This window comes from Phyllostomus discolor, chromosome 4, assembly GCF_004126475.2.
Source record: "Phyllostomus discolor isolate MPI-MPIP mPhyDis1 chromosome 4, mPhyDis1.pri.v3, whole genome shotgun sequence".
Lineage (NCBI taxonomy): Eukaryota > Metazoa > Chordata > Mammalia > Chiroptera > Phyllostomidae > Phyllostomus > Phyllostomus discolor.
In genome coordinates this window covers 28,826,423-28,852,339 of record NC_040906.2, presented here as the reverse complement: position 1 = coordinate 28,852,339, position 25,917 = coordinate 28,826,423, and the positions used below count along the sequence as shown (strand labels likewise).

The following is a 25,917-nucleotide window of genomic DNA, read 5'->3' as shown; positions in this document are numbered from 1 at the left end:
TGGGAAGGACCAGTTCCGTTCCCAGCCTATTCCCACAATGCTTTGAGGTGCCGCGCGGTTTGGAAGTGACGCGGGAGGAGTCTTTCCAGAACTGGTAAGTCTTGAGCTTTTTAAATTTATTGCGGACCGTGGTTCGTGCAGGCTTTGGCTGTTTTCCTAGCGCTCCCTCAAAAGAGGGCAGGAGAGGAGATAGGGGCAGAAAACTGGCTTGCCGCATAAGAGCATGGGACTCTTGGAGCCGGGGTCTTGAGTCAAGGGCTTACCGGCTGTGCCACCTGGGCTCTTCATTATCCTGGAAAAGGCCTGAATACGAGGGAACGAAAAAAGGTGCAGTTTGCAGGCTGTAAAGTGGGACCTACTTAGTAACAAACAGTGCTGACTCTAGGTCAGGTGTTGTCGCCAGCTTTACGTTTAAATCATGTGACACTGTGAGCCTGGCATTTCCAATTCTTAAGAGGTGTAAATTTGTTGCACAGCAGTCTGGCTGTGGGAGGTCCGTGTAGTTTTAGAGTCGGTGCTCTTACTCAACATGCTGTGCCGCCTCCTATTGTTGTTAACGGGCATCAAGCGACACATTTCCTAATCTGAAATAAGGGGCGTTCTGTTATTTCCCAGGGCGCTTTCAAATGTAACAATAAGTAACACAAGGATGGATGGCCCGCTAAAGTTTCACTTTCGCTCTTGCCAGATTTAGAAGAGTCTGGAGAGTGGAATACTATCAGGATGTGAAATATGGAAAGTGAAAGTGGTATAAATAAGGACATTAGACGATCTTCCTAGGCCCGGGTGGTTAACAGAGGCGCCACATCACTTCAAATCATATATTGAATAAGTAACAGGTACTTACACCTCATATTAAATATTTTAGCTGTAGAAATGTTTTAAAAATTGCTTTTGAAATTATTGGGTTATGAATATTTAAATTTACAACTGGCTGTGCTTTCTCTTTCATTATTGTGCATACTATTGTATGTATTGCTTTTCTTCAAAAACGGAAGTGTTCGTGGATACCAATTTTAAGAATGGAGTTGACAGTGTTATCTTTTGTGGTTACAACTGTCTAGAGGGCTTACAGACTCTGGGCACTCTGCCACCTTAGAGCCTAGCCTTCCTGTAGCAGGTGTTGGTTCAGAGGCAGCAGCTCTGCCTTTTCCTGCTTCAACCCAGCCCATTTGGAGTGACATGTCTGTGCATCTTATGAAGCACTTACTATTTATATATGTTGCTTTTTTTATAAAGTACTTTTTCATACTAATATATACCACCCAAACTCCAAATTCTGCTCTGATGGGATAGGGGGACTGTATCAGTGTGTGCAGTAAGCATTTAGTGCTGGCCTGTGTTGGTGATACTGAGATATATAAAGGATGGTTCCTATTTTCTGGTGGCACTAGTATACTGGGGAGACAGACAAAGAGGAATATAACATCATGAGGGTACGAGGGCAGAATGGGGTCAGACAGGGAGGAGGGAGACACTGAAAAGGAAGGTTTGTCAAGAAAGGCTTTATTTAGAAGTTGAAGGGGATTTGGAAGGAAGGGTAATATTTAGAGAAATGGAGAAGGCAGAAGAAAATAGGGATTGAAATAGGGATGGGAAGAACAAGAACAAGGGTGTGGTAGAGGCTAGGGAGAATGGGGTAACCATTTGTGTTTTGTGTACCCGGTTTGTGCCAGGTGACACATACATATGAATCTATTTGCTCCTCTGGACAGTCTGTGAAGTAGGTTGTAGTGTTTCCATTTTATACATGAGGAAGCAGGCTCAGAGGTTAAATGACTTACCTAAGGTACCGTGTGCTGGTAAGTGGCAGAGGCAGTATCTGAAACTAGGTATGTATGACTGCTCTTTTGCTCCTGTTTTGCAAAGTTCCAGGCCCAAAGTGTACATTTGTAGCATTTTCTGTATTTTGACTTCAGATACTCAGTCTTACCTGATTTCTGCATGTTGTCATCTCACATACGACTGCTCCCCACAACAGTCCGCTTTGTTCAATCCCTGATCCACAATCCTTCCTCTTCCTGTATGGATTTGAAAGCTCTCCTTTCCTCCTTGAATGACTTTGCATCCCTCTCATTTGCTGAGAGTTGGGACAATGTTGGATTACTGGTGGAACCAAGCCCACCACACACTGTAAACACACTCTTCCTGACCAATGACTTGACTGAAGAAGTGATGGAGGAGGCGCTGCAAAAGAAGGCTGATTTCATTCTCTCCTACCATCCGCCTATTTTCCGACCCATGAAGCGCATAACCTGGAAAACCTGGAAGGAGCGCCTGGTGATCCGGGCTCTGGAGAACAGAGTCGCTGTTTACTCTCCTCACACAGCCTATGATGCCGCACCCCAGGGAGTCAACAACTGGCTGGCTAAAGGGCTTGGTGAGAAGCCTCTTCGTCTCTCATGTTTCATATTTTTCCCTAGAATGTCTTTATAGTAGAATTTTAACTGCTTTAGATGCAGGGCCATTATTCTATGTTTACATAATATATTTAAAAATAATGTTGCTGAAATTGGGCGATTAAATTGCATTTGGAAAATAAAATTATTATTATTATTATTCATGAATAAGGAGATCATAGGAAATCTTTTCTGCTCCACTCAGCTTTGTGATTCCTCACTCATGTAGTATAGTATCTACCACTTAAGTACTCCAAAGTGCTTGTTAAATTGAATTGAAAGCTCAGGCTTCTCCAGAATATACTTAATATATCACTCAAATAGACATCAGAGGTTTAATGAGGGAATTCAGCATATGTGTTTTAGCTTTATTTTTAGTAAGTGTTTATAGTTTATACATTTTGGCCTGAAGCTTTTATGAAGATACAGTCTGGATTGATGTAGTCGGGTGGATATGAACATTTGCACCCTGAGTCTGTCTTGTCCAGATGTTTTTGATACTTAAGAGTCTCCTGGAAAATAATTATGAAAGTACATTTGATTTTGTGTATCTGTATTAAATCCCTCATTTTGGGTACTGTTGGACATATGTGTAAGGGATATGTATATGTGTATATAGTGTATAAATATCTGAGAATGAATTTTTTAAAAATACTAATTTTTTGTTTTGCCTATGATAGTTTATCTTTTTAATTTAAAAAGACCACAAAAACTCCATTATCCTACAATTTTTTTCTAGGAGTTTGCACCTCGAGGCCCATACTTCCTTCCAAAGCACTTAACTACCCAACAGAGGGAACACATAGAGTAGAATTTAATGTTGACCACACCCAAGACCTGGACAAAGTCATTGCTACAGTGAAAGGAATTTCAGGTGTTTCTGTCACCTCTTTTTCTGCTAGGTCAGTATATTTTTTTCTTTTTTGGTAGATATTTATTTGTTAAGGATCTTCCTTACAAATTCTGTAATTCTGGCATTTAGGTTTGAAACAAATTATTTTCTCTGGCATGGGTTTACAAAACTGTGTGCTGCTTATTTGGGTCCTCAAGAACTACAGGAGCTTTTCAAAACAATAAAAATGATAACACTACTTCCTGGGCGGGAGGGACTAAACTATACATATTATATACAGTATTTCTCATATTCCTGGTAATGGTGAAAAGTAGTTGTTTATACTTTAGGGTATAGGCATACCCCAGGGATACTGTGGGTTTGGGTCCAGACAAACATAATGGAGTATAGTAATAAAGTGAGTTGTAATCTTTTTGCAGGTGGAGGGCCTTGCTTTCATTTTATAAAAATCATAACACCTCTGAAGCTCAATAAAATGAAGTATATCTGTATATAGATAAATCCCGGTGACACACTGATAACATAGGTATACTTTTATCAGCTCCCAGCAATCAGTGATTCCCAAGCCCTTTAAAGGAAAAATACGTTACAGCGCCTCTCATAGAGGCATGTATTTATTTAGGACAGGTATCAAAATGTTGCCTCTTAGGAGATTTTCTTTTAGGTTAATTTATCTTATAAAAGACAACTTAGCCCTGGCTGGCATGGCTCAGTGTATCGAGTATCGGCCTGTGAACCAAAAGGTCAATGGTTCTATTCTCAGTCAGGGCACAAAGATAAATATAATGACTTTTTAATAAAATGGAACTCTGTGTCAAGCTACACCAAAAAGTGACTTTTTTGATGAGTTGCTTGAGTATAGATACCTCATAGTAAAACCATCGCAAATGTCCTCTAACAGTATGGGAGAATTTCAAGAATTTCAAGAAAAATTATTTATAGGATTTTGCATAGGTTCCAGTCATGGATTTCCTTTACCATATTGAAATACTGTGCAAGTACGGAAATTAAAAGAAAATTATATAAGTAAAGCATGAAAAAATTAAATAATACAAAAATCCTCCTTGTCCCTTCTACTCAATCCCAGTATCTTCAACTCAGGCCACCTTTTTCCTTGCTTTCAGAAAAGTGGGTATCTTTCCAAGCACATCCAGAGACATGAAGAAATGTATAGTTTTGTTTTATTCATTGTTCTCTTAATTAAATGATACAACATATTTACCTTTTTACTAACAAGATATCTCAGAGATCTTTCCTTGTGGGTATATAAGATCTCTTTTTAACTACTGAGTAATGTTTCTTATGGATGTACCTGTCAATTCTTTAAACATTTCTCTTCCTTACTGGTGGACGTTAAAAAAAAAAACTTGCATATTTAGTTTGGTTCTGGTTTTACTGTATTATAAGTAATATCTGGGTTTTACCATCAGTCAGGGCCCAGTCATTGTTTTTGCTTTTTATTTTCAAAACTCCATAGATGATTACAGTATTGACAACTATACATCCAGATTATATTTTAAGGTGCTTTTTAGCTCTACAATAGAATTTTTATTTAGAGTTTATGATTAAATACAAAACTTTATTTAAAAATATATTTTATTTATATATTTATTTATTTCAGAAAGTGTGGGAAGTGAGGGAGAAAGAGAGGGAGAGAAATACCAATAGATCGGTTGCCCCTCGCACGCCCCCAACTGAGGAACTGGCCTACAACCCAGGCATGTGCCCTGACCAGGAATGGAACCAGCAGCCTTTCAGTTTGCAGGCTGGCGCTCTATCCACTGACCCTCACTAGCCAGGGCCAAAACTTTCTTGATGCCAGTCTTTCTGAAGAAACTCAACAGCATTGCCTCTCAAAGGGCAATTCAGGGACCCCTTGCATCTTTGTTAATAGGGTACTTATGAAAAATGTAGATTTTTGGCTTCATCCCAGGTCTATGTAATTAAAATGAGGTTTCCCTGAGGATTTGTCCAGGAAATTCTTGTATGCAGTGATGTTTGAAAATTAACTTCTCTAGGGCTTTACAAAGAATTCAGTTTGCCTCGGCCCACTCATAGATGTTGTTTCACTGGATCTGTAAAAGGGTCCAGCAGCTGTCATTTTAGGAGGCAATGCAAGACTGGGTTAAGAACAGTTAGAGCAGTGATTTCAAGGTGAGATCCTTGGGTGAGCCATGTCAGCACCACTGGGAACTTGCTAGAACAGTAATTCTCAGACTCCTAGACCTACTGAATCAGAACAGGGGGTGGGGCCCAGCTGCCTGTGATTTAAATCATCCACAAGGTGATTTTGGTGTATTCTAAAGTTTGAGAAACACTATTCTAGAAAATAATTTGGTTTTGGATTAAATCCTAAATTCCATATAAATCTAATCTATTGTAGGAGATTGTAAAAGACAGATTACTTAAAATACATTTTGTTTATATTCATCCTAAACCAGTGGGTGATTTTTTTTTGTAGGACTGATGATGAAGAACAAACACGGATCAGTTTGAATTGTAGTCAGCAGGCACTGGTGCAGGTGGTGGCTTTTCTTTCCCAGAACAGTGAACTTTATCAGAAGACTGAAATTCTGTCACTGGAAAAGGTAATAAAAATACCTTATATCGCTGAGCATTTTTGTTTGGCAAATTCACTTGTAAATTGTTAGATCAGTAGGCTATTAACTGTTATCCGAAGAAGCACAAAGTGATGATGATGAGGGCATAGTCCTTGGAAAATATATTCAGAAAGACATTCCAGGAATAGAATAATGTTGGTCCTTGCCTTATTGGGCTGCTTCCGCCCATTTGGGCTGCTGTAACAAAATACCACAGACTGGATAGCTTATAAACAAATTTATTTCTCCCAATTCTGGAGACTAAAAAGTCCAAGATCACAGCACTGGCATATTTGGAGTAGTGTCTGGTGAGAGAGCCCACTTCTAATTCATAGATGTACCTTTTATGTTCTCACATGCTGGGAGGGACTAGGAATCTCTCTAGACTCTCTTATAATGCACAGATTCCATTTGTGTGGGTTTTACCCTCATGATTTAAAGCACCCCCAAAGGCTTCGCCTCCTAACACATTTGGTGGTTAGGTTTTCAACATGAATTTTGGGAGAACAGAAACATTCAGACCATGGTTGTCGTCTTCAGTGACAGAGACTCTTATAGTTTGGTCTCTTATTTTATGCCCTCCGTGTGAACCCTTTTATCCACTCCTTTAACTTAACAGCCATTTGTAGGATGATTCCTATGCCTTTACTTTGTGTCTCAGTATGATTTCTTAAGTTGAAAAATTAAAAAAAAAAAACCCCATATTTCCAACTAGTTTCTAGACATTTTCCATTTACAGATCCCACAAGTATTTCAAATGATAATAAATATATACAAATGTCGACCTTATCCTCACTTTTCTTTTTTCTGTTTCATCAGTGGCATCATAATCTACCTTATTTTCCAAGTTTCCATAGCTCTCCCTGCCCCTGTAAGTCCAAGCCCTGCTGATTCTGTACCCAAATCTATATTTCTCCTCTCTCTATATTTCTCCTCTCCATTGCCACCACAGAAGTTGAAAACTTTCATATTCCCTCACTTGGAATGTGAGTGATCTGCTAAGGAAGCACACACAGGAGACAATGCAGACTTAGTGTACAAAGCGTTTCAAGACTGGCTGTGGCCTGCGTCTCCAGCTGCTGCTTGGTCACCATCCCCTGCTCTGCACACCAGTGATACTGCTTTTGGATCTGTCCTCAGTGTGCTCTCTCACACTTTGACACCTTTGTACATGGTCCCTGGTTAGAATGCCTTTCCACCTCTCACCCTCTCCCTGTCCTTCCACACTGCCCTTGATGTCCCTTCTCTTTCAACTCCTCTTTTGTCTGTCTGCAATACTCAAGTTCTTGTAAAACCTTTGATTCTCCTTTTTCCAAGTATCCCCACCCCCAAGACCCATTTCATTTATTTTGCCATTCCTTTGTGCTCTCATTAAAAAATAGTACCTGCCTTGTATTTAAACACACTGATTATTATTTATTTAAATATCAGTCTTACCAGGAGACTATGATTTCCTAGAAGTCAGAGAATATTTCTGTGAGATTTGGGTACAAACTTTAGCCTGGAGCTGGCTGTAGTGAGCTCATAGTGTGCGTGTTACATTGATCTCAGCATTTGCTGTTTGTTCCATAGGTTTGCTTTCTAAGACTGATGATGGGCAGTTTTTATGACTTCTGTTTCTCCTCAGCCTCTACTTCTGCACACTGGAATGGGACGGTTATGCACACTGGATGAACCTGTCTCCTTGGCAACCATGATTGAGCGAATCAAAAGGCACCTAAAACTGGCACATATTCGCCTTGCTCTTGGGGTAGGGAGGACCTTAGGTAAATGTCTCTTATTTGTCGAGTATCCATACTGTTAATCTTGGGCAAAAGTTGAAACTCTTGACTATTAATGTAAGTGAAAGAAAGCCTGTTAGCAGTCACGAGAATGACTGACTGGTTTGTTATCAATCAGGGTAGTCTAGATTCTGCTGTGGTAAACATCTCATTGGCTTTGACAAGATTTATTTTTCCATCACACTCTGTTCATCTCAAATCAGCAGGGGAAACATGCCCATTGTAGGCTGGTTGCTGTTGCAGAGGGAAAGTTTTAGAGAATCTTAATCATTCTAGCCTAGAAATGAACTTCTGTTTAACTCACAGTCCAGAGTTAGTCACATTGCTCAACCTAACCCAAGTTGGGCATGAAGTACCATCCTACCATGTGCCAGGAAATTATGACAGATCCAATTGCCATGCAAATCTTGGCATTTTACAATATTGGTGATATTTTATACTGTAGTGCTACTAAGTGAATTGACTCCCTGCAGTCCCTGAGTGTTGTAGACACTGTCTTGTCTTTTGGCTTTTCCCATTATTTGGGGGAACAGAAGGAATGAACAGGACATTTGTCGGACCCCTGCAGTTTGCCTGGCATTGTACTGAGTGTCTGATGTAGGTGGGCTCCTGCTGCAAAGGAGACCAGAGGTTGTGAGTGTGAATTCTGAGTGTCTTGGGTTCAAATTTATCTGTCCTATTTGCTGCATGGTTTTGACAGGTTATTTAACCCCTTTGTGTTCTGGTAGCCATGTCTGTAAAAACAATACTAATAATAAAAACCTAATTCAGCAAGGTACATGTATGTAATCCAAGTGACAGGGCACAGTGCCTGGTATATGTTAAGTACAGCAAATGCTAGCTATTAGACCTGTGGTAGGTATTAGTGTACCCATTGCACCACTGAAAACAGCGAGGTTCAGCCAAGTTAAGTAACTTATCTGAAAGTCCATAGTTGGATCAAATAACTCATAAGAGTTAATTTCCAAAGAAAGTAGTTGCCAGAGGTGGTATATGACTTCTGATCCAGCTTCAAAGCCCCTTCTTTGAAATAGCCCTATTGCAATCTAGGATGACCACTAATGAAGTGTCTGTCCTGGAAACCTAAGTGCTAAATACTTGTTATATTTTGCTTGAAGTTCCTGTTATTTCACTCTTTTGAAGATGCTCTTTTTAAAGTAAATACAATATTTAAAAATGTGTCAAAGCCATTTTTAGCATTCCTCTAACTAGCCCTTTTAGTTCCTTTGCTTCCTCACCTGAGAACTGACATAGTACATGCCTACCTTTCCCTGTTGCCTGGGGACCCAAGTGAGGTTACTTTACCTAGTAGTGTGCCAATGAAGTCTGGAGCTATACTATTAGCATTATTCAGCAGTGCCTTACACGGGCTTGTGCAGCCATATACATCCAAGGGAATAATAACCTTGCCTTGGGTTAGCTATGCAATACCAAAGAATAATCTGTTAGCCTATATGAAGACACGTTTTGTTGCTTTTTAAAATTCAGTAAGCAAAATTCAAATACTGGTGATGAGACCAGGAGTGAAATCTGCATTAGGGTTCTTGGTGCAAATTCTAACATTAAAATGAAGGGGAACTGTAAAGTACTGGTCTCTTGTTTCCTTTATCTTGAAGCATCCCAAGTCAAAGTTGTGGCTCTGTGTGCTGGTTCTGGGAGCAGTGTTCTGCAGGGGGCAGAAGCCGACCTTTACTTCACAGGTAGGACAGCCTTTATGTCTTTTTTCTACCCTTTTCCGTATCCTTTCCCAGCCTTGGTTTGTTTGTTTCTTTCTTTCTTTCTTTCTTTTTTAAGATTTTAATTATTTATTTTTAGAGAAGGGAAGGGAGAGCTATAGAGAGGTAGAGAAACATCAATGTGTGGTTGCATCTTACACGCCCCCACAGGGGACCCAGCCCGCAACCCAGGCATGTGCCCTGACTGGGAATCAAACCCGCAACCCTTTGGTTCCCAGGCCAGCACTCAGTCCACTGAGCCATACCAGCCATGCCCCAACCTTGGTTTCTTTTTACAAGTTAAAAAATAGCAAATTTTATGACAGCACCTGGCATATAGATGGATCTAATAAATGCTTTTTGAACCTGAACTAAATAGGAACTACACCAAAATTGAAGACATACCATTTCTTTGTGGAGGGGAAAAAACCATTTAACAGTTTATTAGAATATTTAAAAACACTGATGTTTAGCATTTATTTAACCCATCTTCTTCCTAAACATGATTTCTCTGAGATTTCATGTTACTTTCTATGCCTTAGGTAGAAAATGGTGCCTCTTACTCAACCCTAAGTCAATCATCAGTTCCTATTAGTTCTAGCTCCAAAATTTTTCTAGGGCCTTCCCTGTTAGCTCTATCCAGGTATCATCACCTACTTGAAGAACACCATCAAATCTCTAATCTTAATCTTCCACATAGTCCCCCAAATTTAACTTTCTTTTTTTAAATTATATTTTATTGATTATGCTATTACAGTTGTCCCAATATTTCTCTATTTGCCCCCTTCCACACAGCACCCCAACTCCCTCAGGCAATCCCCACACCATTGTTCATGTCCGCGGGTCATGCGTATAAGTTATTTGGCTACTCCATTTCCTATACTGTACTTTACATCCCCATGAGTATTCTGCAAACTACCAATTTGTACTTCTTAATCCCCTCACCTTTTCACCCATTCCCCTACGTCCCCCTCCTATCAGGCAACCTTTTTCTTTAAAAAATCCCTTTAACATTTCATATAATAAGAGCTTGGTGATGATGAATTCCTTTAGTTTTTTCTTGTCTGGGAAGCTCTTTATCTGCCTTTTGATTCTGAATGATAGCTTTGCTGGGTAGAGCAGTCTTGGCTGTAGGTCCCTGCTTTTTAAGACTTTGAATATTTCTTGCCAGGCCCTTCTAGCCTGCAAAGTTTCTTTTGAGAAATGAGCTGACTGTCTTATGGGAATTCCCCCGTAGGTAGCTAACTGCTTTTTCTTTCTGCCTTTAAGATTCTCTCTTTATCTTTAGGCTTTGGCATTTTAATTACGACATGTCTTGGAGTGCGCCTCTTTATATCCCTCATAATTAGGATTCTCTGTACTTTCTGAACTTACATGTCTATTTCCCTCATCAAATTAGGGAAGTTTTCTTTCATTATTTTTTCAAATAGATTTCCAGTTTCTGGCTCTCTTTTCTCCTGGCACCCCTGTGTTGTGAATGTTGGCCTCTTGAAATTGTCCCATGGGCTGCTTACACTATCCTTTTGTAAATTCTTTTTTCTTGTTGTTCTTAGTGGCTGTTTTTTGCTTCCTTATGTTCCAAACCACTGATTTGATTCTCAGCTTCATCTACTCTACTGTTGTTTCCCTGTAATTTATTCTTTGTTTCAATTAGCGTATCCTTTGTTTCTGACTGGATCTTTTTTATGCTACTGAGATCCTTACTAAGTTCCTTGAGCATCCTTAAAGCTAGTGTTTTGAACTCTGCATCTAGTAGTTTGCTTGTCTCCAGTTTAGTTCTTTTTCTAGAATTTTGTTCTGTTCTTTCATTTGAGTCATGTTTCTTTGTCTTCTCATTTTGGGAGAGGAGACAAAGTGTTTGTTTCTATGTAGATACTAAGTACAGCTGCTATATCTCCCAGGCTTGGTAGAATAGCCTAACATAGTAGGTATCCAGTAGCATAGCCTCCTCTATTAGGGTATTCAAGGTGTGTGTACCATGTGGGTTGTACACACCCTCCTCTTGTAGTTGAGCCTTGATTGATGTCAGTATGTCCAAGGTCAGCCACCACCTATGTTCTGTCCAGGGTCACACAGCATAAGCTACAAAGCAATCTGCAGGAGCTGCTACTGTTATTGGGCTTGGAGGTGCCCAGGCAAGGCCAAGATATGAACTATGGCTGGCTGCTACTAGTGGTGGGCTTGGGTCAACTTAGCAAAAGGTATGGGAGCTTGCTGAAGCCAGATGCTGCTTGTTTCAGATAATTAAGGGAAATCTGAAGCATGGGTGAAGACAAACCATTCATATGGAAAGGCCACTGGAAGCAGCTTGGGTAGGCCCAAAAGTTGGGTGGGGTAGTGCCTGAGGGAATCACCACAGTGGGACAAGCAGTGTGAGCCAGGTTGATGGAGTCTCAGACTTGTTGCCCACCAGCCAGTTCTGTGGCTTTGTGGTGGGAGGCTCAAAAAAGGAACCATGGCCTCTGCCAGCACTTCTGTCTGGGACAAAGCTGCCCTCCCAGCTCTTACCCTGATGCCAGACAATTAATTTCCTCCCTGTATGTCTCAGATGTTTTCAGCACTGTGGAATCTGCTTCCACAGTGCTGAAGCTCAGAGGGAGTTATTCTGAGTAAGTCTGTGCATGGGCCCTTTAAGAGGAACTGCCAGGGAGTCCATAGTATCTGTCTTCCACAGCCTCAGTCCCAATTGGTTTTTGCAGCCAGAAGTTATGGCAACTTCATTTCCTGGCACTGGATCCCTAGACCGGGCAGCCTCATGTTGGGCTGGGACCCTTCACTCTTTAAATATCCCTTCCTATTTTTATCTGCTACATGCGTGTGTGGGACCAGCCCATTCCATGTCTCTGCCCTCCTACCAGTCACAGTGTAGTTTCTATTCTAACTCTGTAGTTGTAGGACTTCCATTCAGCTCAATTTCTGATGGTTCTAAATGGTGGTTGTTCTATAGTTTAGTTGTAAGTTTGATGTGGTTATGTGAGGAGAGGAACTGTGTTTACCTATGCCAACAACTTGACCAGAAATCTCCAAAATTAGCTTTCAAAAGTACAGATTTGATGGTGTATAATATTCTGGCTAAAAAACCTTTGGTGATTTCCATCGTCTGTGCTCATGAAGCCTGAACGTTTTGTCTTCCTTCATGCAGCCTTCGCTTATGCCGTTTCTCTCTTGCTAGAAGACCTTTTTCTTGCCACTTTCTTTGTACTTCTAGAGATAAGCTCAAAGAAACCTCCTAGAAGCTTTTTCTGCCACTCTCTGACTCCTGCCCCTGATGGTCATGCCTTCCTCTCCAATCCCTGCCACTTTGTCCTTAACCTCCGATTGCATTTCTGTTGGGCAGTACTGTTTGGCTCCCCATCTGTACACTGACTTGTAACATGGCTCATCATTCCTCCAAAAGTTTTGGAGGCACTTTGTACACTTGGCTGCTACCAGCTGCTTTTCCACCTCTACTCCTCCTTTGTGTTAGGAGAGAGAGTTAAAGATCTCTCTTCCTACTTCCAGAATCAAGACTCTAGGGTCTTAACCCTCTGGCCATTCCCTGGGTACTTCTGTGACTCTTCATTACTGTGCCTCTCCTGCCTCCCACAATTTATTACCTAGCGCACCCTCTCACAAAGGCTGATATACTTGGAATATTGTCACATCCAGAAGCATAGAGGTGCAGCATCTGAGCAAGCCTGATGTAATTGCTCTTAACCCACTGAAAATATACACAACATTATCTGCTTTCTTTTCTCTCTCTCTGAAGATACAACATTTTTATAAGCCCTCAATCTTGTACCAGATTGAAATAAACTTTTAATGTGTAGGCAATTTGACAGAATAATTTATAGCATGTTGTGTGACTATAACATTTTACTTTGAAGGAAATTAAGAGCTTTAGAATAGCTGCAGGAATAGTACAATGAACTTTTGTATGCCTTCACCTAGATTACTAATGGGTATATTTTGCCATGTTTGTACATTGTCTCTGTCTGTGTACATATTATATATTTGTGTATAAATAAATATATATACTTCCCCCAAAACTGTTTTGTAGTAAATTGCAGGTACAGTGACATTTTACCCTTAAATAATTCAGCATACATCTCCTAAGAACAAGGACATTATCTTATATGACCATGGAACAGTGATCAAATTCAGGAATTTAAGCCTGGTTGGTGTGGCTCAGTGGATTGAGCACTGGCCTGCAAACCAGAAGGCTGCAGGTTCCATTCCCAGACAGGGCACATGCCTGGGTTGCAGGCCAGGTACCTAGCTGGGAGACTGCAAGAGGCAACTAATTGATGTTTCTCTCCCTTTTGTTCTCCCTCCCTCCCCCTCCTCTAAAAATAAATAAATCTTTTTTTAAAACTTAGGAATTTAATATTGTTAAAACATTTATTTAATGTAAATGTTATATATTTTATATATATAACTCTATATTCAGATTTTGCTAACTGATCAAAATTTGTAGCATTTCTTTTTCTAATCAATATACAATATACAATCAGTGATCACACACTGCATCTGGAATAATTCCTTAGCTTATCCTCAGAGCATTGACATTTTTGAAGTGCATAGGCCTTTTGCTTTGGTATATATTTCTCAGTTTGAAGTGTCTGATTGTTTCCTTGTAAATGATGACTTTTGAAACGTTTTTTAAATTATAAAGCAATATGTACATCAGATAAATTCACACAGTTCCAAAATGTTGAGATGTCCTTCCTGTTTACTTGGGGAAATAGAAAAGATCTTCATATCTGCCTCACTTTAGATGTCTATAGTCTGTGAAGCATCACTTCAAATATAACTCTAGGAATGAGAAGCACCAATCAGAAGACCAAATATACAAATATAGACCTCTGCTGCTATTCCCCACCCTTCCGTTGAGCTTGACCTGGAATTAGGTTATTAAGGATATCCTAGAAAGACCAGGAGATGGGGAACTTGCTTCTTGTAGATGCTGCATAAATTCTCACTTGCCTTCTTTCCCACCACTGTGCCAAGTTTTTCTTTCCTTTGCTTTTTATTACAGCTCTTACTGTAGGGTCTTCATGGATTTTCCCACTTTCTTGCCTTTTGCAGCCAGTGCACTTATAATAATCCCAGGCAGCCAACTTGCCTTTCCTAAAGCATGGCTTCTAACTGGGCCACCTTGGTGTCCTTTTCTCTTTTTATTTTATTATTATAGATTAAGATGTCTTAAAAGGTGCTTGAGTAAAAAAATATTCTTTATAATGAAATGACACATATGGGGGCAATTAAAAATTTGGGGGGTGGGGTGGCCTGGCTGGTAGGGTTAATCATTGTTCTGTACATCAGAAGATTGCAGGTTCATCCCAGTCAGGGTGCATACGGGGAGGCACCTGATCGATGTTTCTCTCACATTGATATTTTTCTCTCTCTCCCTCCCTCCCATTCTAAAATCAACAAAAAATACCCTTGGGTGAAGATTTTTTAAAAAACACTTCTTTTCTGAGGGGGGGGGACCCTTTTTTCTAAGAACCTTTTCCTCTTATTTTTTATACCTTTATATTTAAAACTATGCATTTTATGAACAAGCCAAATTTTGCACAAAATATTTTTGTTCTTAAATTAGAAGTCATCTGATTCATAAATAGTGTTTTTAAAAATTCAAAACATTCACTTTAGCTGGTGTGGCTCACTAGTTAAGTGCTGGCCTGCGAATCAAAGAGTCTTCAGTTCATTTCCCAGTCAGGGCACATGCCTGAGTTGCGGGGCCAGGTCCCCAGTGGGGGACATGTGAGAGGCAACCACACATTGATGTTTCTCTCCCTCTCTTTCTCCCTCCCTTCCCCTCTCCAAAAAAATAAAATAAAAAATCATAAAAATTCAAAACATTTTTTTCCCAAAACTTTTTTGCAAAAGATGAGATGCTTTCCCAGCAGTAACAGATTTCTAGGAATTTTGCCTGCATCAAAGGAAAATACCATTTTTAATTTAGATATAATATGAAGCTCATTTCATCTTTATGACGTAGACTAAGGTTGATCCTAAAAATGTTGGTGCTCACAAAACATAAAGGAGTCTTCTGGAAAGTATGCCTAGGATTTTCTTGAAGTAGTTGTTACTTAATGTTACATAGGAAAGAAACTTTTTGAAGCCCAATTTTATTTAGCAGGTCATCTATTTTGTGGAAACAATTTGAGTGGGCATTCTTACAGGTCTAGTTCTGGCAGTATTAGATACTGTTGGATATGCAAGTTTGGATACTGGTCTTGCATCTGCCAAGGAGAAAGAATTTAGAATTCTCAGTATGTCTGTCTTTTTTAAATTGGAGGACATGTAAGAAACCATACATAACTTTCTACATTTATATGTAAAGTTCTGCTGTATTACATTTGCTTCACACAGAATGATTCAGCATTCCACCAGCTCTGTGTCTAATCTTTAAGTATTTGCTCTTTCCTTTGCTGGCAGGTGAGATGTCCCATCATGACATTTTAGATGTTGCTTCCCAAGGAATAAATGTTATCCTCTGTGAACATAGCAACACTGAACGAGGCTTTCTTTCTGATCTTCAAGATATGCTGAGTGCTCATTTGGAGAATAAGGTTAAGATTATCCTGTCTGAAATAGACAGAGACCCTCTTCAGGTGGTATAATGCATACAGGAACAGAATGACAATCTACAGATCATCTCACTCCCAATTCAAATGCACAACATGTATCAGTACTTTGTATCCTTCTGGAAGAACATTTTAGAATATATATTGTCATTTCTGGTTTGTTAATTTTCACCAAATGTTCTATGGTTTTTAGGGTAAAAACTATAATGTAATGTCATTAAAGTACAAATATTCATTATGAAGAACAAAATAAAGGATCTGCTCATGTACTGATATGCCAGGGATTTGGAGAAAGCAGCCCAGGAGTTCCGGCAACAGTGGAGACATGGGTAGAAACGCTTTACTTCCTTGCACAACCAAAAGAACAACAACAAATTTAAAGACAAAAAAAACAGTACTGCCAGGTATTCAAACTTCATGGAAGTCCGACAACCAAGGAATTAAACATTCATCCATACTGGTAGAAGGGGCAGAGATGGGCAGCTGGGGTAGAGAGAATGGTACAGCCAAGGAAGTGGCTGGTGAACCAGTTGGTTCCACATTCATGGGCAGATAAACTGAGAAGAACAATTGGGAAGTGAGACAGACCGCAGAATCCAGGTTTTAGCATGGGAAACTAGACTCAGAACCTCTGGATGTGAAAATCTGTGGGAGCTGTGGCAGTGGGAGAAACTCTCAGGATCACAGGAGAGTCTATGGGAGAGGCCCACAGGATCCTAGAATGTACACATACTCACCCATCTGCAAATCAGCATCTGAAAGGCCACAGTCCACCTGTGTGAAGTGAGGGATGTGACGGAAAGTAGGGCTAGAGCAGAGCCAGTAAGTGGCATTGTTCCCTTTCTGACCCCTCACTCACAGACAGTGCCACAATGCAGCAAAAAGGGTTGCTCCACCCTGGTGAATATCTAAGGTTTTGCCCCTTACAACATAATAGGTGCACTGAGACAAAAGAAATATGGCCCAAATGAAAGATCAAGACTCCAGAAAAAGCTAAGCAATAAGGAGACAGCCAACCCATTTGATGCACAGTTCAAAACACTAGTAATCAGGATGCTCACAGAAATAATTGAGTTTGGTCGCAAAATAAAGGCTATACTATACAAAGTGAAATAAAGGAAAATATACAGAGAACCGAAAGTGAAGGGAAGGAAACTGGGACTCAAACCAAAGATTTGAAACAAAATGAAGAAATAACTAACCAGAACAGAATGAAGAAACAATTCAAAGAAAAATGAGAGGCTGAGAAAGCTCTGGGACAACTTTAAATGCTCCAACATGTGAATCATAGGGGTGCCAGAAGGAGAAGATGAAGACCAAGAAATTGAAAACTTATTTGAACAAATAATAAAGGAGAACTTCCCCATTCTGGCAAAGGAAATAGACTTCCAGGAAATCCAGGAAGCTCAGAGAGCCCCAAAGAAGTTGGACCCAAGAAGAAACACGCCAAGGCACATCATAATTACATTAGCCAAGGTAAAAATGAAGGAGAGAATCCTAGAAGCAGCAAGAGATAAGGGGGCAGTAACCTACAAAGGAGTGCCCAGCAGACTGTCAGCTGATTTCTCAAAAGAGACCTTACAGGCAAGAAGGGGCTAGAAAGAAGTATTCCAAGTCATGAAAGGCAAGGACCTACATCCCAGATTGCTCTATCCAGGAAAGCTTTCATTTAGAATGGGAGGGCAGATCAAGTACTTCACAGATAAGGTCAAGTTCAAGGAGTTCATCATCACCCAACCCTCATACGAAATGTTAAAGGGACTTATCTAAGAGAAGATAAAAAATATTAGTAAAATGACAGGAAACTCACAATTATTAACAACCACACCTAAAACAAAACAAAAAGAAACTAAGCAAACTAGAACAGGAACAGAACCACAGAAATGGAGATCACACGGTGTTAGAAACAGGAGAGTGGGAGGAGCAGAGCCGGGGAGAAGGTACAGAGAATAAGTAGCACAGAAGGTAGGTTGAAAATAGATGGGGGTGGGTAAGAATAGTATGGGATATGTAGAAGCTAAAGACCTTGTAAGTATGACACATGGACATAACTAAAGAGGGGGATATGGGTGGGAGAGGGTGTACAGGGTGGAGGGGAGTGAAGGGTAAAATGGGACAACTGTAATAGCACAATCAATAAAATATTTAAAAAATTGGAGCCTTCGTAGTCAAACTCTGATAGAGCTTAAAGCACATTGATGCTGGAAAAATTAATGAAGAACATGTAATTCTACTAAAACCATCAGATTTGTAAGATGCACTTAACGTTTTTGAGGAATTTCAAGATGTTTTTAATAAAAAAATACTATAAATGAGAGATTCCACCCAAATTGTCTTTTTATTAATAGTAAAGACTGGACACATACTGCTTTCAAAAAGTATAGGCACAAAAATAAATTAGTAGATATTTAAGGGCAAATGTACAGTTTGCACATTAAGTCATTAAAGATTTTGTATACTTTTTATAAGTGTTATTTATAAACTAGATTTATTAAGCGCAAAAAATGGGTGCAAACCAGCAACTATATGCTAACATTTCTATTTTTAAAAGGAAAAAATATAGTCAGCAACCCTTACATGTGCATAGACCACTTCTGGAAGATTAAACTATCAGTGATTGCCTATGGAACTGGATCAGGAATAGGAAAGAAACTGCTTTTCGTTGAAAAGACTTTGGTACAATTTAAAATATTTTAGAGTTACTCATGTACAAAATTCTTAAATATTTTGATAATTGTATTTAAGATTAAACCTTTAATGTACAAATTTAACATAAAATTGATTAGTTACATGGTACAAAGAAATGATTTAAAAAGTCTTAGCATTTTAGGTGTACTTGATAGAGAAATCAAGATTAATTTAAAGCCAGCCATTAATATGCTACTTACCTGCATGTTATTCAAGACAAGAAAAATATGTCAATATACAAGAATAATTAAATTTTTATTTTCTGTTGAAAATAATGACTAAAATGTATTTCAGAAATGTATTTCTCTAGCCTGGTTTCTCACTTGTGTCATGAAGGTGATGGCACATTAACTGTTCTGAATATCATGTTTTATTATTTTTTATGTGCTGTCTAGGCTGGGTATATACCCTATTTATATATGTGTTAGTTTTTCCCACTATCCCAACTGAACAGTGTCATGTCCCCTCCCCTACCCCACTACATAGCCTAAATCCAAAAGGAGAAAGCTGAATCACCCACTTTTCCCCAATTTTACACCTTTTGTTAAGGCATTTCAGAAACAAATGATCTGCCTTCTCCATTTCACCAATCAGTTCCAACACAAGAACAACAAATAAAGCAATTCCTGTGATGCCAATGTCTTTGTACTTCCACACTCTGGAACAAGCACATTTGCAAACAATCAGCTCCAGGAGTGTTAAAAGGCCCTCAAAAAACTAGGAGTAATATCATCTCTAGTATAAAAGAATTCAAAAACATTCAGTTCCAGAGTCCCTGAGCACACTGTCCATTCCAGCAAGAATCTCCAGAGAGGTAATGAATGAAAGGCACATTTTCTCCAACTTGAGGACCACTGACAGCACAGTACTAGAGATGGTACACTAGCCAGGCTAAGCAAGGTTCTAATTCAAGACATTCCGCCCTCGCAATTTTAAATCTTATACACTGGAAAAAGTCTGATGTTGGAAGTAAACACAACACTTTAGACTACAGGAGTGGCAGCTGGAGTGTAACAACCTTTCCACAGACTATTCAAAAATAAAGGACAGCTTCAAGACTCCTCCTCTTCCTTTTCCAGGAAATCAGTCAATGTTCCATTGTCAATAGGAATTAATAAATATTCCACTCCATCAGTTCCCTAAAAGATACAAGAATACCCTGGATGTTAGTCATCTGTAAGAGATAAATTTGAATCCTATTGTAGGTTAAAAAATGGACTTTATATATAAAGTCCATATAAAAAATGAACATATATATAGATAAAATTTAAGGGAAAAGGGCACACAGACACATATATCCATTTAAATACACAACATTTATGGTTAAGCCACTTCATAGTACAAAAGAAGACTAGAGGGTGAATAAAGGGTTATTTTCTTCATCCTCCTGCTCTTTCTAGATCTTAACGCTGTTGATTTCTGTTCTTTTATTTCACTTCCAACTGAAACTTTTCCACTGGTTTTAAAAATACATTTAGGTATCTCCTATTTTTAAGTAACCCTCACTAGACTCCTCATTCTTTTCCAGTTATCACTCAACCTCTGCAGCTTTCCAGAAGAGTAGCTGACAGTCTCCATCTCCTCATTCTTCCCTCAACCCAGTCCCGCCTAGCTACCGCCACCCTTTTCATATCCCCAAGTGAGCTTTTGCTTAGACCAGTGATTTTCATTCATCTCATGGCACATAAAAACTAATTACTAAAGTTCTGCCACATACCAAAAAACATATTTTTTGCTTATCTGACCAAAAACAAATAGGTATAATTTTGAATCATTCACACCTGATGGCTATTGCTATGTTGGCAGTTGTCATTTTTTTGGCTATCTAAGGGAAAAAAGGCTGTGCCACTGACTAAGTAGTCAGATATGACATCGATTGAAAATCACTGGCTTATCACCAAGGAATTCCATAAATCCAATAGGTATTTTTAGTCCTCTTTTGTCATCTCAGCAGCACCTGACACTGCTAACCATTCTTTTTTTCTTAAAACATGCTTTTCTTGGCTTTTGTAATATCATACCCTGGTTTTCTTCCTGACTCTGGCTGTTTCTCTCAGCTTGCAGGGTTATCTTTTACTTGGCCATTAAATGTCACACTTCTAGACTAGTTCCTGGCCCTCTAATCACTATGTCTTCTCTCTGGGTAGCCCCACCAATGCCTGGTTTCAGTCACAACCTAAATACATAGGAATCATAATCTTGTATGTCTAGCCCAGATCTTTCCTCTGGTTTCTTGTCCCAGGAATCCAATTCTCTAGCTGACATCTCCACCTGGAAATCTCAGAACCTCAAACACAGTTAAGTCCAAACAAACCAAGATCATGAACTCATGATGTGTTTCCCCTAAAATGTTGCCTTCCCATTTCTCATCCAATGAGTCCACCATCTCTCTGGTTATGTAAGCCAGAAACCAGGAATTACTCTTGACACTTTCCCTTGGCTCCAATATCCAATCTATCATCAGTTCTTGTCAATTTTGCCTTCTAAGTATACCTTGAATCCAACCACTTTTTTCCCTTCACCCTAGTCCAGGTTACCATCATCTCACCCAGACCACTGACACCATCCTTGCGGGTCCTGGTACACTGACTTTGGGCACTCCCCATTCCACTCTGATGCCAGAGTCAGAACATTTTTTTTAATGTCTTCCCATCACCGTTGAATAAAGATTAAAATCTTTTCCCTAGCCCAAAAGTCATACATGGTCTAGTCCTTAGATTACTACTTTTTCAGGATTATCTTATGCTATGCTGGCTACCCTTTTCTTCCAGGGTCTCTTTTTCATGCTGTTCCTGCCTAGAATGCTCTTCTCTTCCCTGTCTGACTAGTTTTAACTTAGTCTGCCTTTAGATCTCAGCTCAGGGCTTCTGATATCCACAATTGGGTTGAATCCAACTGTTTTAATATGCTCTTTCAGAACCATGTACCTTCTGATCATAGGGCTTATCACAGTAAAACTATACATGTGTCAGATTACTGAACATCCATCTCCACTAGAATTAAAGTTCTATGAGAAACGGTTTTTTTTTTCTTACTACTATATCCTAATATTTAGTGCAATATAAAATATATAGTTAGTGTCCGATAAAACTAGACCAGATTAATGAATGGGGTAGAATAAAGAGAGGGAGCAGGAAATAGGATGATCTGACTCATAATATATTTCTAATGACCTGTTACTCTAGACCTTGAACTCTTAGGTTTTGTGCTTTGCTCTAAAACCAAGTAGCTCTACCTTGTCTCTTTCTACAGAACTCAAATGGCACATTGCCTAAACGGACCCTTGTGATCCATCACAGAACCTCAGTTTCATAATCAGATCTCAGTCAAAGGCTCACTTGTCCAAGATATGCTAGTCCTGGAATACAGTGCCATAGTAGCAAAGTCTTACCTTCTTGGTTCTTATAAGCTTGTGGTCCCTAAATTCAGTTAACTGGGCCCGAAGTGTCAGATCACTATTGACAAGGAATGCCTCCCGACACTGCTGGTAGAAATCTTGAAAAGAAAGTCCTGAAGGTTCAAAAGGAGATTTGAACATAAGTCAGCATTTAAGACATGACCTGCATATGGATACCCATACCAAAGCACACAGAAGAGTGCTGTGGCCACAGTATTTCAAAGCAATGACTAAGTATTGTTTTTTTTTTCTTGGTGTCTGTGACTAAATTTATCCCTGAGGCCCAGCAGGGGATCAGGGCCCATGAGTCACACTGCTTCTGTGGCAGCCTGCGGAGCCAGGGCCTGCCACAGGTGCAGCAGGCCCCGAATTTGACTCAGCTGCAGCTGATTTTTTTTTTAAAGTCCTCTGGAAAAAGCAAAACTAAAGAATACTGTGGCTTATATTTTTTAAACAAAACTGATTGGTTGAAAATAGTCAACTGTGATCAAGTTATTACATAACCCTATGGGCAGTTTTAAATAAAACTGACTTTTAAAAAGAACTGGTAAGCCATGAGAGCTGAACGATTATTAAAATGTTTACATTATTTTTACTCAAAGAGAGGAAAATCTGCTAAGATGCCCAATCTAGGAAATAGTAATTGATAGACATATATCCATAATTAGCATAAGAAATTTACAAAGCAAGCTGGGGCTGCCTTTCAATTCACATCAACAAGCAGCCTGCTCAGCAGTGCATCTGCAGGGCTGTTCCAACATTTGCTATGTGGCACACACACTGATCACAGAGCAAACCATTCACTGCAGTGAAAAGCTGCAGTGCTATTATTAGATTCCAGAAAAAGGAATTTATGAGGTGAAACAAAAGTCACACAATTTAATATCATAAATATTGGATACCAAGGTAAGAAGGGTTATCCTGGCTACCCAGCTGATGCTTTATTAGCAGCCTGAAAATCCCCCTAAGGAAAAAAACAGAAAACAAACAGGAATTAAAATACAAAATATTATCAAAAGATAACAGCTGGTAGTAAAATACATGAAGAGAACGTGAAACACTTGGCTTGTCTATATTAACTTCTGTTCCTTTCTCCAAGGGACATCATATACTGGCCTATATAAAAAGGAAAAGCTTCTTTACTTCCTTTTAAGGAAAATCTAAGACTATTTTTTTTAAGTCAATAGGTTAGTCCACTGTAGAAAACTTGGAATATATAATAAAATCTAATGAGGAAAATATCAGTCCCATAGCCCTAAAATAACCACTAGCATTTGATGTGGAGATATTTGTGTATGCTGCTTTCTAAAACCTTAGAAACCTGTAGAGTGAGATAGGATGGAAATACATAAATTCATGCATTTATATATGGTATATATGCTATTTTACACCTCACTTTTTCACTGATTTTGAGTTATTTCTGTAGGAGAGTGGACTAAGTGGAATTATGGTGTTAGAAGCAGTGCTATACAAACTAAGATTCCCAGGAGTCCTTGGTAGAGCAAAAATGTTAAACCTCTGTTTTCATTTTTGTGAGAATCTATAAAATAATTACTATAAGCATATTTTGGATTATCTAAATGACTACTTTATAATTTATAAGTTGACCCTGGAACAATAATGGGGGTATTGGGGGCACCAACCACCCAAGCAGTTGAAAATCCACGTGTAACTTTTGAGTAGCCGTTGTCCGTCAGTATCCCCAGGGATTTGGCTCCAGGACGCCCTGCAGATACCACACTCCAAGGATGCTCAGTGCCCTCATATGAAATGGGGAAGAACCACATAGAGTTGGTCCTCTGCATCTGCAGATTCCCAACCATGAACTAAAAATACTATTATTGATCTGTAGTTGATGAATCCATGGATGCGAAACAAGGGGATACAGAGGGCTTACTATATATTTATTGAAAAACGTCTGAATGTAAAAAAGTGGACCTGTGCAGTTCAAACCCCTGTTGTTCAAGGGTCAACAGTACTGCCACTAACTCCACAGCTACATTTGGTTAAGATTTTTGATCATTCACATTCATACAAAGTAAAGACTAAATGATACTGGAGTTTGCAGATGGAACCAAAATTTCATAGTAGTTTAAATATACTTTTTAAAAAGTGTCAGGCTAGCACATATTTAAGTATGCCAACTAAAAAATATTTGCTTTAGTGTAGTGTCAGGATTTAGTCTTGTATTTATATTGCACAGATCCTCAACTTCATACATAGCAACTTGCAGTAGTCCATCAGCACTAAGCCTAATAGTAAAATTGAATAAAGATTTTTCTGTTCCTAATTCCATCAAAAATTTGAGTAGATACCCATTTAATACCTATTTCAGTATTAACACAATGCTAATCTTATTTCAAGGAAACAAAAACAGCTTTATAAATAACAGTATTCATTGGCATTTGAGGGTTAACATAAAAGGAGACTTGTGATGATAACAGTTGAGTATCTTGATTCTGGTTGTAGTTGTCAAAAGCTACCCATGATAAAACTGCGGAAGTAAACACACACGCATGCACACCCACTCAAACACAAATGGGAGCATGCATCAGTGGTGAAATCTAAACAAGCTCTATGGATCAGGCCAATGTCAGTTTCATGGTTTTAATACTGCACTTTGGTGTGACATGTCAGCCTGAGGGCCAGTTGGGAAAGAGGTGCTGGGACTTCCCTGTACATTTCTTTGCAGCCTCCTGTGAATCTGTAATTATTTCAAAACAAAAAGTTTTTAAAAAGCAAAGAAAACAAATAAATGGACAAGAAATTGCTAGCAAAAAAACAAAAACACCCCCTAAGATCTATTCAAAGTTCCTGTATACCCCAGTCTCCTATCTATTTCCCTTCCTTCTTTCCTAGGATCGGTACTATTCTAAATTAGGAATTTTTCATATCCACCTATATTTAAAATTTTTATTTATGTGTGTGTGTGTGTGCACACATATATACAGGAGTGGGCAAAAGGAGGTTTAGAGTGGTTTCTATGGAAAATAATACAATAATTAATACATAATAATGTTACCGAGGAGACCCGAGTCAGGGGCTACCTGTACTTGGTTCTTATCTTGTTCACAAGAGAGAATTCAGGTGAGAGAGAAACATGTACAGTGGAAAAAAGATAGCAAGTTTATTTAGGAAACATATATGAGCATAAAGCTGCAAGCAGGTACCCAGCTAATCTGAATGTCCCACAGACAGAGAAAATAAAGTTGTTAGTAAGTTTGTTATCTACACACTTGAGCTCCTGGCTACAAGTGGGCACCTATCTGATCTGAGTGCACTGACTACTGGGATTCAGGGGTTATATACTTTAGCCAGTTTCTAGGTCCCCCCTCCTCCTTTCCCTTCCAGACCAAGAGGTATATCTGAGTTTATACAATCTAAGAAAAGCTGGATATAGCATAAGCCAGCAAAAATAAATAAGTAAATAAATAAATAAAAAATAGTAAGAAAATTAACCTGTTGAAAGAGGCTTTTAAGTAGCAACCTACCCCCCAAAGCATAGAATCCTAGAACTATTTTTAAGCAAATTGCCTTGGGACAATTACAAAGGCTTTCTTTCCCAGCCAGTGGACACGATACACACAGAATTTCAAGGGCTCCCCTCCTCCTGCACTATCATAGTTTTGCTTGTGATGTTTGGGACACCTGGCAATCTTATGAGACGGTGCTCAGGACTCCTGGGTCAGCAGGTGAGACATGACTCCCTTTTGTTTCTAGCCTCCTGTTTTACGTTCTTTATTAGATTGTAATAGCGGGGGCCCTGCTTTATTTCCCCTCCAGCCACTCATTCCTAGCTGCTACCTAACAATAATACAATAAACTTTGTTTAGCATACTTCACAACTGTAAACCTACTTACTTTTGCCCATCCTAAAGGAGATGTTCATATTTCAGAGTGAGGCTGTCTCTT

At 39.1% G+C, this 25,917-nt stretch overlaps 2 protein-coding genes and 1 non-coding gene across 13 annotated transcripts in view; 1 reads left to right on the top strand and 2 right to left on the bottom strand.

The window, feature by feature from the left end:
- Positions 1-5: 5 nt before the first annotated feature.
- Positions 6-24,301, top strand: NIF3L1 (NGG1 interacting factor 3 like 1). Of its 8 annotated transcripts, XM_036023105.1 has the most exons (8): positions 77-94; positions 689-839; positions 1,920-2,380; positions 3,139-3,301; positions 5,714-5,840; positions 7,480-7,618; positions 9,250-9,333; positions 15,772-16,301. In XM_036023105.1, exons 3-8 carry the CDS (start codon positions 1,945-1,947, stop codon positions 15,954-15,956), a joined length of 1,134 nt encoding a protein of 377 aa, XP_035878998.1. In that variant the 5' UTR covers positions 77-94; positions 689-839; positions 1,920-1,944; the 3' UTR covers positions 15,957-16,301. The 8 variants fall into 8 exon arrangements, 7 of the variants coding, with proteins under 7 accessions (XP_028364667.1, XP_035878998.1, XP_035878999.1 ...); XM_028508866.2 differs by lacking the exon at positions 689-839 and having other exon boundaries at positions 6-94; XM_036023106.1 differs by lacking the exon at positions 77-94 and having other exon boundaries at positions 138-839; positions 1,982-2,380.
- ORC2 (origin recognition complex subunit 2) overlaps positions 18,244-25,917 on the bottom strand; it is a 39,430-nt gene continuing 31,756 nt past the window's right edge. For all 4 annotated transcript variants that reach the window (XM_036023100.1, XM_028508864.2, XM_036023101.1 and 1 more), the window contains exons 16-18: positions 22,908-22,969; positions 22,000-22,118; positions 18,244-19,747 (exon numbers count right to left, since the gene is read on the bottom strand). In XM_036023100.1, coding sequence (XP_035878993.1) covers positions 19,661-19,747; positions 22,000-22,118; positions 22,908-22,969 — 268 coding nt within the window. In that variant the 3' untranslated portion in view covers positions 18,244-19,660. The remainder of the gene's footprint in view (positions 19,748-21,999; positions 22,119-22,907; positions 22,970-25,917) is intronic.
- Positions 22,258-22,390, bottom strand: LOC114495839. The gene has a single exon (XR_003684504.1). It is a non-coding gene; the product is annotated as a small nucleolar RNA SNORA5 (small nucleolar RNA).

What these genes read in the sequence shown, in the direction of transcription:
- NIF3L1 (XM_028508866.2), top strand. Translation starts at nt 1,945, where the DNA reads ATGTTGTCATCTCACATACGACTGCTCCCCACAACAGTCCGCTTTGTT. An exon ending in GTCACCTCTTTTTCTGCTAG is followed by an intron (nt 3,302 to 5,713) that starts GTCAGTATATTT and finishes TTTTTTTTGTAG; the next exon opens with GACTGATGATGAAGAACAAA. An exon ending in TGGGGTAGGGAGGACCTTAG is followed by an intron (nt 7,619 to 9,249) that starts GTAAATGTCTCT and finishes TTTATCTTGAAG; the next exon opens with CATCCCAAGTCAAAGTTGTG.